Source organism: Bos indicus x Bos taurus, chromosome 29, assembly GCF_003369695.1.
Source record: "Bos indicus x Bos taurus breed Angus x Brahman F1 hybrid chromosome 29, Bos_hybrid_MaternalHap_v2.0, whole genome shotgun sequence".
NCBI lineage: Eukaryota > Metazoa > Chordata > Mammalia > Artiodactyla > Bovidae > Bos > Bos indicus x Bos taurus.
The window spans coordinates 505,023-522,469 of NC_040104.1; the positions used below are offsets into that span (position 1 = coordinate 505,023).

Sequence of the window (17,447 nt, forward strand, 5' to 3'; positions counted from 1 at the left end):
GCTGACCACAATGCTGACCAATACTTCCCACCTATAACCTGCCATCCCCCACTTCTTCAGGAAACTCCAGCATCAGAGGGGCTCCGAGGCAGTAAGCTGGCTCGTCCCTGCCTCTCCTTTCCAGGACAAAGAGATTCTCCGGGGAGAGCAGAGGTCTTGCAGAGCCCTCGGCACTGGGCGTGGAGCAGCCGGCAGCCGCCTGCGAGGTCTGGGGCCCCGAGGACCCTCCTGCCTCTCGTCTGGGAGCCCTCGCGCCGCACCCCGACCCCCACCAGCACCTGGGCCCACCCTGGCTGTGCTCCCAGCACCAGGGCTGTCCTTGGACAACAGCAGGTAAACGCCTCTCACCTGAAGCAAAGGCCTGCATTGTGATGAACCTTGGGGGGCAGGCGCTGCTTGTGTGCAGAAAGTATTTCCAATCCCTTGGGCCTTCCCAACATATTCCTTTGGGAAAAATATTTCTTAACCCAAAATAACCAGAAGCCCGGGATCCAAGTCAGACACATCAGCACACGTGCAGGGGGAGGCGGACGGCGGAGAGCACCCGGGGCAAGGTCTGCACACGCCTGCCAGGACCCACACGGCTCTGCGCCGCCGGCCAGCAAGGCCCAGATCTTGGTTCCTAAGACCATTCATTCTCCACGGCTGATTCCAGGCCTGGAGCTGGATGGCATCACCGATTCAAAGAACAGGAGCATGAGCAAACTCCCAGAGATAGTGAAGGACAGAGGAGCCTGGAGTGCTGAAGTCCGCGGGGTCACAGAGTCGGACACGACTGACTGACTAAACAACTACAGGGCCGGGGCAGGGAGCCCCCAGTTTGGGCCTGGGGGGTCTTCCAGTCCTAGAGAGGAGGAAGGAGTTCAGAGGGCCAGGTAAGGGACTTGGGAGACACTGAGAGAGTTCCAGCCGCCTAAGATGCAACAAGCTGAGTGAAGCCCACAACACGGGCCCCCTGGGTCCATTCAGACACAAAGGGACTAGAGACAATCTGCGGGGGAGGGTTCTGGAAACACTACACCAGCCCTGTCCAGGAGGAGCCCCCACCAGCGTGCCCGGTGAGGAAAAGGGGACTGCTGCACTTCACAGCTGGAACCTCCAACGTGGCCACGTGCCAAGCTGGACCCTGGAGTGAGATAAGGCCTTGAGAAGAGAGAAACGCGAGAGCCTTCCCCCTAGCAGCCATAGGAGACACACCTGCAGCCAGAAGAGACGGCACTGCTGACCCACGGGCACTGGGCTTCCGCCAGTGCTGAGAACAGTGTCTGCTGTGTGCCCGTGGCACTGGAAGGAGCCCTCAGCATAGCGGCTCTTCTGACCACACTTCCCTCTTGACGGGAAGTCGGATGACCAGTGTAGGCCCGAGAAGGAGCCAGGGACACAGAGACGGCCACAGCACAGGCCCAGCGCCCTGCAGCCACATGGCTGGTTTCTGCTGGACGTGGCGTCCTTGATGGGAAGGGCGTCTGGTCTCCTGCCCTGTTTAATCTCTGCTGAGCTAATTATACACACGCAACACAAATGCCCCATGGGTAAAACTGACTAAACCTCTCTGATAGTTCAGTTGGGCTAAAATTTGATTTTCTAAGAAATTCCACATGAAACATCCAAGAAGCAACCCCGGTTCCCTCCCTGGCAGGCAAGCGCCGGGGTCTCACGTGGAGCCTCTCCGTGGGCCGTGCGGCCTCACTCTCTCCTCCCCACTACACACGCCCCTCAGAGCTGAGAGCACGCTGTGGACTCCTCCCGACAGGCTCTACAGCAACAGCTCCTCGGGGCCTCTCTCCGTGCGATCCGGGGTGGGGGGGCCTCTCCGTGCGATCCGGGGTGGGGGGGCCTCTCCGTGTGATCTGGGGTGGGGGGGCCTCTCTGTGTGATCCGTGGGTGGGGGGGGTCCTCTCTCCATGTGATCCTGGGTGGGGGGGCCTCTCTGTGCGATCCGGGGTGGGGGGGCCTCTCTGTGATCTGTGGGGTGGGGGGGTCTCTCTCCGTGTGATCCTGGGTGGGGGGGCCTCTCTGTGCGATCCGCGGTGGGGGGGACCTCTCTGTGTGATCAGGGGTTGGGGGGGTCTCTCTTCGTGTGATCCGCGGTGGGGGGGCCTCTCTGTGTGATCCGGGGTGGGGGGGGTCTCTCTCCATGTGATCCGCAGTGGGGGGGCCTCTCTGTGTGATCCGTGGGGTTGGGGGGGTCTCTCTCCATGTGATCCGCAGAGGGGGGGCCTCTCTGTGTGATCCGTGGGGTTGGGGGGTCTCTCTCCATGTGATCTGGGGTGGGGGGTCTCTCTCTGTGCGATCCGGGGTGGGGTGCCTGCCTCTTGCCATGTGATCCAGAGTAGGGGGCTTGTCAGGTGCCCAGAAGCCCCTCCATGACAGACCCGTGCCCCCTCCACCCCCAGCCTTCTGGCTCCTTCCACCCAGACCCTGAAGGCCACTTCTCACTGCTGCCATCTGCTTCAGGGACACATTTTGGGTGCCTCTCTCGCATGAGTCAAGTCATGACCCCTCAGTACCCAGATGATCCTGGCGAAGGCTCCCCAGGAAGTCTGGTTCCCAAGACCCAGCGTCCAGGCATTGTGGCCTGCAGGGGCCATGGCTCAGACACATCAGCAATTACAAAGGTGAGCACACTAGGTACAGAGGGTGGTCAACCCACATCTGCAGGAAACAGAACCAGGTCACCCGAGGAGCCTGGAGCCACCAGAGCGGGCACAGAACACACGGGCACCGGCTCCACCCACCAGTGATGCCAGAACAGAGGACGCCTGCTTCCCCTGGCCGTGTGTCCAGCTTACAGGACAGCCATGTGAGGACATGTCACACCAATGGCTCCCGAGAGAGGACGGGCCTGCCTGTGAGCCCCACCAGTGTCGGAACTCAGGTTATGGACATGTGATGATGTCCCAGTGGAGGAGGAGGCTCAAGCCTCTCACTAGAGGCTGAGCATCTTCCACCAAACAGGACTGTTAAGTGTAAAGGCATCTCATGTTGCATTTGTTTCCTAGAAATACATGAAATTACAAACAAAATGCACAGCCCAGCCTTTCATGGGTGGGGACCTGAGCAACCCCGCCATGCCAGATGCTCCTGGCTGACCCGCCGGACACGCACATCAAGAGGTCTGCACGGCAGGAATTCAGCTTCTGGACCCTTCGTGTGGATGAGCCTGGCCATGACTGTGGGCTGGTCCTATCTGAGAAACAAAACCCAGGCAGCTGGCCCAGCACAGGGCCCTGAAAATACCCACACGACCCAACCAGGTGGGAACCCACGCTGCATCCTAACCTACACTTTCTCTTTCAGCCCATCCGTCGTCGGAGAGTTTTCACAGAACTTACTCGTAGTTTATTCTCTGAAAGAAAGTCCAAGAAAATCTATGAAAGATGTCAAACTGAAAGCTAAACCGCTTCCTCTTGCACTTCCCTCCTGGGAGGAGGCCCTGGTCAGCAGCCCGAGCCACCTGCCCACTGTCCAGCTGGTCTGACTGCTGAGCTGGGGGGTGCACAGCAGTCTCCCCACACCTGCACTCCCGGCCCTGGACTCTAAACAAGGACAAGGGTCTCCCCCACAGCCCCCAGGCTCAGCAGGGGCAGGGCACACACGATGGTGGGCGTCGGACAGGCAACCACAGGCTGGCACACAGGCTGGCAGCTGCTGAGTGAACTGGGAGCCTCCACGGACCCGGCGGCTGGGCTCCCAGCCTCACCCCCTGGAGAAGGGGCAGCACACACATCCACGCAGACGGCTGTGCACAGAGGTCAGAGGGCAGAGACACTGGCAGCGTCCACTGACCGAGGAGTGAAAAGCAGCCCGGGACGCGGCGATTGACATGGAGTCGTGAACAGGAGTGAAACGCTAATCCAGGCCACAGTATGGACGCATCGTGGAAACACTGCTCAGGGAAAGGAGCCAGACACAAAAGACCACATCCTGTGTGATTCCCGTTTCCAAGAAATGTGCAGAACAGGCAAAGTCAGAGAGAGGAAGTGGGTGAGTGTAACCGGGGTCTGGGGTGGGTGGGAACAGGCAGAGTCAGAGAGAGGAAGCGGGTGAGTACAGCAGGGACCTGGGGGTGGGTGGGGTGGTGCTCACGGGTCCGGGGCTTCCCTGGGAGGTGAAGAGCCCTGGAATGAACGGGGACTGAACGAGTGTGGGAGCCAGCTCCTGGACTGTGCACCGGGGCGGGTGGGGTGGCCTTCATGGGCCCGGGGCTTCCCTGGGAGGTGAAGAGCCCTGGAATCAATGGGGACTGAATGCGTGTGTGAGCCAGCTCCTGGACTGCACACCTTAAAGGGGTGAGTCCTACAGCATGTGAACCGTATTTCAACGAGAAAAAGAACACGCTTTCATCATGTATGTTAGGGATTTTCTAAAGTATAAGATCATAAAAATGTGAAAGCATGAGCACACAAAAACAAACGAGACTAGTTATAAAAACAGATACAAATAAACGTTTAAAAAATAAAAGTAGTAAAATGCTTATGAATGTGAAATATGCAAATATTAAATGATTAAAAAGTTAGTCTCTGAGCAACACGAGACCACTGTGGCTCAGACGAACAACCTCCCAAGCCAAAGAGAAAAAGGGGCAGCTGTCATTCGGGTCACCAGAGCAGCCTGCAGGCTGACCCTCCCAACAGTCACCAGGGAGCCAGAAGGCAGCGATCTGAGGTCTGGAAAGCAAGGAGAGCTGGCAGGAATGGAGGGGGCCTGGCTGGGGGGAGGCCCTGGCAGGTGGGGCAGGAACTGGCGGGGAGGTGGGTGGTGACGCTGAACCTGGGGCAGGGGAGGGAAGGGTGTGGGCAGAAGGCTGAGGCTAGAGCTGCAGATGGCCAGAAACCAAGGAAATGCATGCCATGCACGGTGGCTACAGGCCCTGGCCGTCCCCAGGGAGCCAGCACGGGGCCGAGCCAGCAGAAACAATGGGCGAGACAGCTGTGCCCACGGTGCCCCCACCCCCTCCAGGAGAGCCTGCAGCCCCACGCATGAGAGCAGCAGCAAGACCACGCCCGTCCTGCCCAGACCAGGCCTACAGCCATGCCCAGCAGCGGAAGCCGAGACAGATCCCCACACGACGGGCGGGGGAGCAGCCAGCTCAGCTGCTCGTGAGGACCAAGTCCCGCGCTTGCCAGGTGAGCACACAGAACCCAGCAGAGCTCAGAGCTTCTGCCTGGAACCAAGGTGCCTGGAACCAAGGTGCCTGGAACCAGCAGGAGCAGGGTGTCCCCAGGTGCAAGGGGAGGAGTGCGCACAGCGGGTCCTGAGACGACCAGAGGGTCAGAATCAGCCGACAGCAGACAGGCGACCGTGCTAAGCGGCCGCTCGGGACCCATCAGAGTAAAGGGGCCTCCACAAGACGCAGGTGGGCTTTCAGCCCACTGCGTCCTGGCTGTGACAGTCCTCCCCAGCCCCCTGCCAGATTCTGCAAGCCTCAGCAAAACAAAAGCATAATTAAGAATGCGATAAAACTTTCTTTCCTGTTGTCTACAAAAAGTAGTAAAGTGAAAATTTTTCTTATATAGATTTGGTGAGAAAAAATCAACGTGGTCCGTTTACAAACTACAGTCCACAGCAACTGTGACCGGCAACACCCCCACTGCCCCCGCGACTCCGCGTCACAGGAGACAGTCCCCGGGGAGGCTGGCCTGACGGGACGCGCGCCGTCTGCCACAGGTGGTACTGGAGTGTGTGTGAGAGCTGAACACCCGAGGGGGACGCCTGCCTCGCTAGCAGACAAGCTTCACTTGTGTGTGCGCCCCCTGCGCCCCTGCCCGGGAAGGCGGCGCACACCCGTGGCGCGGACGGTACCTCCTTCCGCTCGGCGTCCGCCTGGGCTCTGGCCTGGGCCGCGGCAGCCTCCCGGTAGGAGCTGGCCTGCTTGGTCTGTTCGAACAGCGTCTTCAGCTGCTGCGCGGTGCTGAGCAGGGAGTTAACCATCTCCTCCAGGTACAGCCAGGTCCGCTGCTCCGACACCTCCAGCCCGCTGACCACCGCGGGGGAGACAGCTTTGGTGGGGGTGGAGGGCGGCGCTGCCAGGGCCGGCAGGGACGTCAGCACTAGCCCGAGGGAAGCAAAACAGAGCAAGGAGTCAGCACGTCACCTGGCTCCAAGGGCCTCCGTGTTCTCACTGAGTGAGGGAGACCGGGCTGGTGCACAGAGCGCAGGCCTAGAGGGGACCTAAGGTACTGCAGGTGCAGAGACGCCCTCCCCCCCCCCCCCCCCCCCCCCCGGCGCCCCCTCTGACCCCTGCTGCGGCTACAGCTGCCCGACCACGGATGGCACGCCAAGTGCAAGCAGGAGCTGAAGCCTCCTGGTTTCGTTTCTGCTCACACAGAAAACTTCAGGGCCGTCTGTGGGCACGGGGTCTGGGGCACAGATCAGGGCTAGCGGGGGGCAGGTTCCTCTCAGCTGCAGAAGAAATCACGGGGGTGGAAAGGGAACCTGGGGCGACGCTGGCTCTGGACAGGACATGGAGACTCACACTTTGGACGCACGAGGCCTGCCCACCTCTGTCCCAAGGGACCTGGGCAGAGATGCCCCGGGGGAGACACGCGCACCCAGGCCTTGCTGTGCACGTCGGCCTCCTCTGAGGAAAAGCCCTGATGGGAGCACCGGCTGAGTCCTTGGCGCAAATGCCCCACCAAGGCCCATTTTCAGCTCCTGGGTGAACCACTAGACAAGAGCTGCACGAGATGCAGAGTCAGTGCTCAGGAGCCAGACCCACAGAGTGGCCAGACCTTGGCTGTGAACCCGCCCCCGGGAGCGGAAGCATGGGGTCTGGAAGACAGGACCCTGAAGCGAGCCTCCAGCCCTCGCTGCGCGGGACCTAAGGGGAGGGGCAGTGGGACAGGGCAGACAGAGGGGGCAGCAGCTGCTCTCGGGGGCCCCGCGGTCTAGACCAGAACCCACCCCGACACGATCACCCCAGGAACAGGCTGCACCGCCCTGAAGGAAACAGGAAACCCCGAGTCCACACTGGAATCAGCAAGGAGCAGGTAGGCAGGAGTGCCGCGGCCACGTGGGTGAACACCCCTGAGGCTGGCCGCAGCCTGCCGGGGCTCTGCCGGGGCTGGGGCTAGGCTTTAGGAGGTGGGTCGGGGGAGGCAGGTGGTGACAATCAGATACACACACACAAGGACGTGCTGGCAAGCTTCAGGCCAGTGAGTCACGGACACGCACACTCTCGCACCTGAAGCCAGGGGACAAGTGCCCTCGGGGACACTGACCCAGAGCAGCGTCCCGGGTGGAGCCCGGCAGATTCTAGGCTCTGCAGGGCACAGGGCACTAGGTGAGCAGCCTTGCCCCACCTAGCATCTGGCAGTAGCTTCCGGTCTACAAACAGCCCTGCCTCCCCAGACCTCGGGAGCGGGGCTCCTCCTCACTCACCTATTTTGGGATGAGACGTCGGCAGTGCGGCCTCTGGGAACGGTGTGATCTGGCAGCTGTCCTGATAACCGGGGTAGTGGGGCTCCGGGTGGCCGACCCTGCACGGAGGCTGCACGCTCGCTTCCTGCACTGTGCGGAGAGGGGCGCCATGCCCGTGACCCCGCTGCTACGCGCCCAGCCAGACAGCCCCCGAGCTCACAAGTGGAGGAAGCGGACTGTTGAGACAACAGCGCCAGGGGCCCAGAAGGAAAGGGAACCGACGACGCACTGGGGCCCAGAGCGAACCAGAACTGATGACGCGCAGGGGCCCGGAGGGAACCAGAACCGAATACAGCGCTGGGGCCCGGAGGGGGACAGAACCGACGACAGCGCCAGGGGTGGGAGTGGAACAGAAGTGATGACGCACAGGGGCCCGGAGGGAACCAGAACCGACGACGCGCGGGGGCCGGGAGGGAACCAGAACTGATGACGCGCGGGGGCCCGGAGGGAACCAGAACCGACGACAGCGCCGGGGCCCGGAGGGAACCAGAACCGACGACGCGCGGGGGCCGGGAGGGAACCAGAACCGATGACGCGCGGGGGCCCGGAGGGAACCAGAACCGACGAGGCTCGGGGGCCGGGAGGGAACCAGAACCGACGAGGCTCGGGGGCCGGGAGGGAACCAGAACCGACGAGGCTCGGGGGCCCGGAGGGAACCAGAACAGATGAGGCGCGGGGGCCGGGAGGGAACCAGAACTGATGACGCGCGGGAGCCCGGAGGGAACCAGAACTGACGACGCGTGGGGGCCCGGAGGGAACCAGAACCGACGAGGCGCGGGGGCCCGGAGGGAACCAGAACAGATGAGGCGCGGGGGCCGGGAGGGAACCAGAACTGATGACGCACGGGGGCCCGGAAGGAACCAGAACCAACGACGCGCGGGGGCCCGGAGTGGGGCAGGATGGCACAGGAGCAGGTGGGCTCCCGCTGCTCCCTTTTGCTCCCTAACGTGGCCTCAGAGTTTACAGATGCACAGGGCGCCTCTGCCCGCCGGCTCTCTCTATGTTCCACCAGCAGCCTCAGCTTTTCAGGTCCTGGTCCTCCACCACCGGCCAAGCCCCCAGCCCCACTCCCTCCTTTGGGGTCTCCATGGCTCCTGCCGGTGAAAGGGGAGTCTCTCGGGGCCAGGGCACCAGGGCTGAGACCACTTGCCTGTGGCTCCTGCAAAGACGTCGCCCTGGGCTGGACTTTCCGAGATGACCGCAGTGGCCTCTACGGTGGACGCCCGGTCAAAGGTCAGCGCACCCGAGGTAGTGATCTGTCCTGAGGGGGTCACGGTGACTGCAAGGGCAGGGCAGCCGTTACTCGGCCAGCCGGAAACCCACCAATGGGGCAGGGGTGGCGTGGGGTGCACAGCAGTGCCCGGGGGCCCCCCAGCCCATCTCCACAGGGTGGTGCCTAGCGCCAGTGAGGGCAAGGCCCACGCCCCCAGAGGCGGCTCTGGCTGTTGGATCCTAAACACACACATGTGTGTACCCTCTCTAAGGAAAACACTCACTGAAGTTGAAGAGAAACAGCAGCCACGCCTCCCAGCATCTCAGAGCTCCGTGTCCTCCAGGCCCCAAAGGACCCACTGGGTCGTGGACAGTCTCTGAGGACCCATCAGCCCCCAGACCTTCCCTCCCTTTGGGTCTTCCCTCCACCCCCACCCACCGTCTCAAGGTTTCAGGAGCAAGGGCTCCTCCCTCAACTCCTACCAGCCTCGCCTGCCCACTGGGGCGTACGCAGCCTCTGAGGGCGGGGGGCTGCCCGAGACCCAGACCTGCGCACTTGGCATGAAGCCAATGCGGAGGAGAAGCCGGGACCCAGGAGGCCAAGGAGCCTCTGGGAGCAGGAGCTGTGCCGTTTTAGACCCAAAGCCCTTGGCCACACGCGTGAGCAGCACACACTAAGAGCGCGCGTGGCAGCAGGGGCTGCGCGGACACTCACAGGTGGTGGCGGCGGTGGCGGGGAGCAGGGTGATGTTCTTGGGTGCGTCCTTCTTGACGGGCGTGGCCGGCAGCTCGCTCTCCTTCTTGCGCCTCTTGTAGGGCACGAAGAGCCTGACGGGGCCGCTCTAGGGGGTGGGGGGACAGAGGGAGATGTGAGGGAACCACCCGACTCTGTCCCGACGGCTGCCCTGCCCAGGGACGCACCCACGCAGGGACACGCCCAGCTCTTAGCTCTCTTCAGCCCCCAATGCCTCGAAGTAACAGAAGAGGTGCTTTCAGGGAGACCGAGTGAGTGAAAGCGCTTCAAACAGTGAGCATCGTCCACATCAGAGTTTCAGGAATGCCCAGGAGACAGAAAACAAACAGGGCCCACGAGGCCAGGGGGCGCCCCACAGGCCCAGACGCGCAGGAGCAGAGGCCCTAGATGGAGCACCAAGGCAGGACAAGGGGAAGGCTGGGGAGCCTCCCAGCTCGTGCCCGAGACCCCGTGGGCTAACTGGCCCTCCCTGCTGCCCTTCCGCATGTGCTGTGGACCCAAGCGTGGACTTTCTTCTCAACCCCAGGATCTCCGCTGGGCTCCTCCCTTTTGTGATTTTTCTCCACGTGATGAGATGTTGTCACACCTTCTGGGCTGAACTGTGAGGTCTCAACCAGCAGTGTGGCTGCATTAGGAGTAAGGATGGGGGGGGCCCTAACCTGGTGGGATTAGTGTCCCTGGAGGAGGAAATACCAGAAACACCCCCTAACTGCCACGTGAGTGAGAGCCTGCAGGCCAAGAGGAGCCCCTGCCAGCAGCAAACAAGCGCTGGGACCCGGGCTGCCGCCTCCACAGCTGTGAGAAAGCCCACGTGTGCTGCTGCTGCCCCGGGAGTGGTGCCTGGTGGTGGCACCCAGGCCATGGTGCCTGCCCCGGCCCCGCAGACCGAGACCGAGATCGAGACCCCTGCTGAGGACGCTTCCGCCCTGCAGACACGGAGCCTGCCTGGAAGCCCTGTCAGCTGCTGCTACGACAGGAAGGGTCCACTGCCTGCTGCTGCTCTTCTGTGGGGTCCACACACCCCCGTTCCTTTACACGTCTCATGACTTCTGTTGAAGCTGGACATCCTGGGCGCTGTACTGGACCGCCGTGCAGACGTCTGCTCTCCTCCAGGCTTCCCGGCTGGAGTCCTGCACGAGCTGTCCCCCGCGGCCCCTCCGGGCAGCAGCAGTCAAGCTGCCGCACCAGCTGCTGGCTCTGCTCTTTCCAGCCGACTGCTCTACCCTCTGCAAACTGCTCCGCTGTGGGATCCAGGCACCTGGGGCTCTGTGCTGGGGGCTTTTGGGACACCATCTAGAGGAAACGCCCCAGGACAGTCGCTTAGCTGGCATCCGCCCACACACTGCCCTGGAGCGGAGCCTGGGCAGCACTCACGGCCATCAGCCTAACTCCGTGGTCCTGTTGCTGCCGTGACTACCGCGGGGACTTCCACCGTGTGGGGTACGGGCGAGTGGGGCCGGGACGATGGGGCCGGGGGCCTGGAGCGGAGCTTTCCCTCAGCCGAGCAGGGCCGCGGGCAGGGAACAGGCCCTGGCTCACACACCAGACTCACAAAATTCTCCTGGATAAATATTTTTTGCTATATGCCACCAGGACAGCTTTCAGAGATTCTAAGCAGGTTTTTCCATTATTTCGCCAATGAGGGTTATGTCTCTGGGGGTTGGCCCATGGAGCTCTGCAGACCACCGTTCCTGACTCGGAGCCAAAGCGTGTCCGTTTGACGAAGGAGACGTACGAGACTTTATTTCGTGGACTGCACCTGTGGTTCCACGTCTAAGAAACCCCAGGTCTAACTTGAGATCACAGATTTTCTTCTAGAAACTTTAATTTTGTTTTCAACAAATCTGACTCTAGAATCCACTTTTAATTCACTGGTATACGAAGTAGGACGTCTGGGTCAAGGGTCACTCTATGCCTACAGTGTCCGACTGGCCCCACGCCTTCTGGGTCCGAGTGTGGGTGGCTGGTCTGCCCCTAGATTGACAGGCCCTCCTCCGCAAAACCACACACTCTCACCCAAGGACACCACTTGGCAGGTCTGGGGCCCGAGCTGTGGCCTCTGCAGTCTTAGTCTTCATTCTCAGAGCTCTGCTGCAATTCCATCTCCTCTGCCTTTCCATAGAAACCTTAGAATCCTTAAAATCCTGCCAGGACTGTGAAGGGAGCCACGTCAAACCTGTAGATCTATTTGGGGAGAAGAACACGTTCCCCACACAGAGGCTGCCACCCCATAGGTCCATAGCATCCCTGAGTTCTCTTCTGGCAGCTTCTAGCTTTCAGCATCCAGGTTCCACCCTGCAGGTGACACCTTGGGGTTTCGGCATTTGCAGAGACCACAGACAATCCTGTTGTGTGTTCCACACTTCCTAATGGGGCAAACCTCCTGCTCTGCTCCTTTGAGCCCTGCAGGATATCCAAGAACATCACCTGCCGGTCCCCTCAAGCAAACTTTAAAAGTATCTTATTCTCACACAAATATCCTGCTGGGTAATTCTTCGGCCACCTGATGCCAAAAGCCGACTCACTGGAAAAGATCCTGATCCTGGGAAAGATTGAGGGTAGGAGGAGAAGGGGGTGACAGAGGATGAGATGGTTGGAAGGCATCATCGACTCACTGGACATGAGTTTGAGGAAACTGGCAAATAGTAAAGGACAGGAAAGCCTGGTGTGCTGCAGTTCGTGGGGTCACAGAGTCGAACGAGACTCAGTGACTGAACAACAACGTTCTATTAGAATCACATGTGATCTGTATACAAACTAGACGGTTTTAGGATATTTGGTTTTCCCAGTCAAGAACGTCTCTCCAGTTGGCTTTCCTACACAGCTGCTAATAGTTAACCAGATGAGCGATCGAACTTTAAAAAGGAGGACTTCCTTCATGGTACAGTGAATGAGAATCTGCCTGCCGATGCAGGGGACACGGGTTCGATCCCTGGTCTGGGAAGATTCCACATGCTGCAGAGCAACTAAGCCCGTGCACCACAATACCGAGCCCGGGCACGGCCACTGCTGAGGCCTGCGTGCCCCAGAGCCGCGCTCCGCAGCCAGAGGCCCGCACGCTGCGAGCACAGCGGCCCGCCCACTGCAGCTGGAGAAAGCCCGCACGGCAGCAGAGACCCAGGGCAACCAAAAGTAAATAAGTGTTTTAAAAGTACTAAAAACAAAACCTTTAAAAAAATTCTTAAGAGGAAACCTCATTAAGCAGGTTTTTAACTTTTGAGACATTTAAAAATAATATTCAATAATAAGAACTCCTGAAACAAAGCTGGTGGTTCACACAGGGCACACTGGCCTCACGCTGAACGCCGCTCAGCGGAGTCAGTCGGGACGACGCCCGCCTTTAACAGTTAGGGACCCGGGTAAGCAAAGACTTGCGAAGACGTTAGTGTTCTCTAAACAAAGCAGTTCCGTGCGATATTTTTTACAAAATGATGTTAAAAATGCAAAACGTAAAACAGCGCATTGTCATCACCGTGAGAAAAGCCTGGGGGGGCAGGACGGGGACGTCACGCGGTTTACTTTATCTAGGAAGGTCCCCTTTGGGTCCTCTGAGCAGTCCAGGGGCCCACTTGAGGCCTCAGCCACCAGAGCAACAGCCGAAGAACAGAGTCTGAGGGGAAAGTAAGGGGGAAGCAGCCGGAGAGGGGCCGAAGGGGCACTCACCAGGGTCATGTCGTCACAGCAGGCGGCACAGGTGCAGGAGGCTGCATGAGGGTTCAGGATGCCATCCTGGGGTTCAAAAGACACCGCGACACGGGAGAGGGCGTGAGACACCGCGACACGGGAGAGGGCATGAGATACTGTGACACGGGAGAGGGCGTGAGACACCGCGACACGGGAGAGGGCGTGAGACACCGCAACACGGGAGAGGGCGTGAGACACCGCGACACGTGAGAGGGCGTGAGACACCGCGACACGGGAGAGGGCATGAGACACCGCGACACGGGATAGGGTCTGAGAGACACCGCGACACGTGAGAGGGCGTGAGACACCGCGACACGGGAGAGGGCGTGAGACACCGCGACACGGGAGAGAGTCTCGGAGACACCGCGACATGGGAGAGGGTCTCGGAGACACCATGACATGGGAGAGGGTCTCAGAGACACCGTGACACGGGAGAGGGCGTGAGAGACACCGCGACACGGGAGAGAGTCTCGGAGACACCGTGACACGGGAGAGGGCGTGAGACACCGTGACACGGGAGAGGGCGTGAGACACCGCGACACGGGAGAGAGTCTCGGAGACACCGCGACATGGGAGAGGGTCTCGGAGACACCGCGGCACGGGAGAGGGCGTGAGACACCGTGACACGGGAGAGGGTCTGAGAGACACTACGACACGGGAGAGGGTGTGAGAGACACTGCAACACCGGAGAGGGCATGAGACACCGCGACATGGGAGAGGGTCTCAGAGACACTGCGACACCGCAGCACGGGAGAGGGCGTGAGAGACACGATGACACAGGAGAGGGCCTCAGAGACACCGCGACACGGGACAGGGTCTCAGAGCCATGGCAACACCGGAGAGGATCTGAGACACCACAACAAATGAGAGGGTGGCCCTCAAGCGACAGGCCCAGGCTCCAACCAGCTCTACCCTGACCCCCGCCATGAGGATGGAACCCATTGTTTCCAGAACCTCTCTGCACACACCATCCACCTTTCCCATCCAGGGAGTATGGGCGTGACGCCTCTGCCAACCCCAGGAGCTAAACTGGAAACAGGAGCAGGGGCCCTCTCCCCTTGGATAAGCTCAAGAGAGACGGTTGGTATCTTTCAGAAAGTCACGGACAGAGTTACTCAGTCTTATTGGGTCTCTCTGCCACACACGTTATTAAACTTCCATTTGATTTTCTCCTGTTAATAAATGAACTCACGTGTGCTCACTGAAATGGAAGCTGTGTTGCCTCATCCATTCCTCATCCTTGCACAAGGTACTGTGCAAACCTGCTCAACGTCCCATTCGAAACACAGGGAAACAGAAAGGTTAAGTGACTTGCCCCAGGTCACACGGCAAGTAAGTGGAGGACTCAAACGCTATCTGTCTGACTCTGGCCTGTGGGCCTTCAGAGCCCCGTAGCTGACACCCTGGGAGGCGGGAGGTGGGGAGGTGAGCGCTGGGGTACCTGGATGAGGCACTGCAGTGGCCGCCCCGCATAGCGGATGCTCCTCTTCCAGTCTTTGCTGCTAGCCCTTCCTGCCATGGCTTCAAACTCGGTGGGGCTGTACCAGTTCTCCCCCTGCTTGATACAGCGACCCCGGCCTCCTGAAAGGACAGGCCACCTGCTGTGCTCCCTGCTCACACCAGGCCAACTGCCCCCTTGCACCCCGCCATGAACCCACACCCGCGGGCATTGCATCTGACCACATGCCCAAGCATCCACCTGATGCCCTGGGCACCATGCCTCGACCCCCTCCCTCGTGGAGCTGATGACCTCTGCCCACTTGCAGAGCTTCCTGCCGACCGGACACCAAGTGGACCCAAGACCTCAGGAAACATGGTCCGGGCCTACGGCCCCCTCAAAGCGCCTGTTTGTTTAACTAGTCTATGCCATTACAGCCTTCCTTGACCCCAGCTTATGTGGAGGCTGCACACCCACCTGGGCCCACCCCTCACTTACCTGGGCCCGCCCCTCGCCCACCTGGGCCCACCCACATCCTCCTGGGCCCGCCCCTCGCCCACCTGGGCCCAGCCACATCCTCCTGGGCCCGCCCCCACCCACCTGGGCCCAGCCACATCCTCCTGGGCCCGCCCCCGCCCACCTGGGCCCACCCACATCCTCCTGGGCCCGCCCCCGCCCACCTGGGCCCACCCACATCCTCCTGGGCCCGCCCCCGCCCACCTGGGCCCACCCACATCCTCCTGGGCCCGCCCCCCGCCCACCTGAGCCAAGCCTGCTCTTGTATAAGGTGCCGCTGATGTTGCGGCAGCGCACGGGCAGCTCGCTGTCGTACACCGACGGGTCCCAGTTGTACTTGGTGCCACCCTTCTCTTGACCGGGAGCCAGAGGAGTGGGAGGAGACTGAGGTCCTTGAGCAAAGAAAGCACCGTGAGAGACCCTAAGCACAGCCTGGACCACAGGGAAGCACAGGGACAGCTCGACTCTCACAGGTCCTCCTCAGCTCAGCACCCCGCCCCCACAATCCTGGGCAACTCTCACTGCCTGGAACATTTTCTACTTAATCAGTATTCGATATTCAAGTTCCCCACAAAACACAGAAGCTCACCCAGGAATACACAGCAGCCCAGGGGGCACTTGGCCCCGGAGGCCTGGAGTGGGCAGACGGTACCTGGGGTGAGAGGGGCTGCAGGTGCCTTCAGCCCGGCGGTCTCCACGATGCTGCCGTCCGTGTGCACGACGATAAGTGTGGCCTTCTCAGGGTTCAGGCTGTCCCCAATCTGAAGGGCTGTCCTGCCCGACTGCAGGACAGAACACCCACTGTCTCAGAGACAGCCGCGGCACCCCTCTGTACCAGGCTGTGGTCCCCCAGACAGGTTCCAGATGACACCACCCCCAGGGGGGCCTCTTTCAGACACTGAGCCAAGACCAACCAGAGGCGAGGTCTGCGTGGCCCCGAGCAAATGCTCATGTGGCTTGTCCAAATTAAGGGATAAACACGCTTCCGGCACAGGAAAGGCCCTCTCTTCTGCCTGGAAAGCTCTCACGAGGTCACAGGTCTCAAGGGACGGTCTCCAAGAGGCCAAGTCCATTGGTACAGGAGCCAAGATCCGGTTGGTATGGGACCTGTTCTCATGCCCAAGTCCCACGCAGAGAAGGGGCCTCCCAAGCCACACTGCCCACACGCCTCCCCACGGGCCTGTATGCTGCTGTGACCTCAACTGCCTCCCCCCGGCCAGTGAGACGCCCCACTGCCCGTGAGGAAGCCGAGCCCACCCCGACTGCCCCCAGGCACACCTCACGGCCTCGCCCAGATAGCCCTGCAGTGGACTAGGGACCCTGCACACCGAGGTCTGGGACGTGCTCTTGCTACCACGCTGAGAGGGAAGCACCGAGGCAGAGGCCTTTGCTCCTCTCTGAAAACGCTGCCTTCACACCAGAGGAGGTGAGGAGTCGACTGCGGGGCTGAGGGCCCCCACCCATAGGCACACGCACACCCGGCCTGCTCTCACAGACCTGCGGGGTCACTGCCTCAGTCAGGGCGTCAGCCCTGCGTGAGTGTGAATCGCTGGACTCGTGCGACTCTGGAGCAGAAAAGCAGAACGTTTTGTGCTGGTTCGAGAGCCACAAAGGGTCTTTCTAATGAGGCAGGCGGGACGTGCGGAAACTCGAGCCGCCCTCTCCCTGTCGGTGTCCAGGAAGGTCACACCAGATTCCGGGCCTTCCTGTCGTCAGAGCCTGTGGACGCGGGCGCCCTAACTTCCCGACCCTTAGGACCAGAGAGCCCGCTGTTGGGTCGGATACCGGCCCGAGGCACGGAGCTGCTGCCTGGCTACCGGCCGGTGTCTCTGGGCACCAGAGCATATAAACCCACGCTCTTAAACCTGCGTCCCCGAGGCCTCCACTGACCTGCCGCCCTCACACTCGCGAGTGAGCTTCCTGCCAGTCGCTGTCCCAGTGACAACTTTGCTTCAAGTGTACAGACCCCCAGGCGTGCTCCCGCTCCCCCTGGGGAGCTCGGCGGAGGGCGGGCTCAGGGTCCCCGGGGAACGGGCCACCCTCCTTGGGCCGGAATTGGCCCTAGTGTCTTACCAGCACGTGGCCTGAGAGCGAGGCCGCATTCGCCACAGACGTGGTAAAGACGTTGTCTGCCGAGGCACCCACGTTGGCTACTGTCACGGTGGTCACCTCTGCAACACAGGAGCCTGACTCAGCGCCTGGCTGGAGCCAGAGGCCACCAGGGGACGGGGTGGTGGGCAGTTGCCACGGCAGGTCCCTGAACTGCCAAGGGAGGCCTAACCCTGGGCATGAAATGCCCGACCAATGTTTCCAGAACACAGTCTGATAGACCTGATCCTTCCAAGGATAAGAGGCTACCTCTCCATCCCCGCAGAGCCTGTCACGCACGGTGAAGACCCACTGAGCTGGTCACAGCTCTGC

The 17,447-nt window shown here is 61.0% G+C and overlaps 1 protein-coding gene across 1 annotated transcript in view; it reads right to left on the bottom strand.

The window, feature by feature from the left end:
• Positions 1–17,447, bottom strand: part of DEAF1 (DEAF1 transcription factor) — a 28,452-nt gene that overhangs the window by 8,518 nt on the left and 2,487 nt on the right. Inside the window, exons 2-10 of the mRNA XM_027532600.1 lie at positions 17,100–17,197; positions 15,679–15,808; positions 15,272–15,418; positions 14,514–14,653; positions 13,052–13,117; positions 9,350–9,476; positions 8,573–8,701; positions 7,384–7,512; positions 5,806–6,053 (exon numbers count right to left, since the gene is read on the bottom strand). Of these exons, the coding sequence (XP_027388401.1) occupies positions 5,806–6,053; positions 7,384–7,512; positions 8,573–8,701; positions 9,350–9,476; positions 13,052–13,117; positions 14,514–14,653; positions 15,272–15,418; positions 15,679–15,808; positions 17,100–17,197 (1,214 nt within the window). The remainder of the gene's footprint in view (positions 1–5,805; positions 6,054–7,383; positions 7,513–8,572; positions 8,702–9,349; positions 9,477–13,051; positions 13,118–14,513; positions 14,654–15,271; positions 15,419–15,678; positions 15,809–17,099; positions 17,198–17,447) is intronic.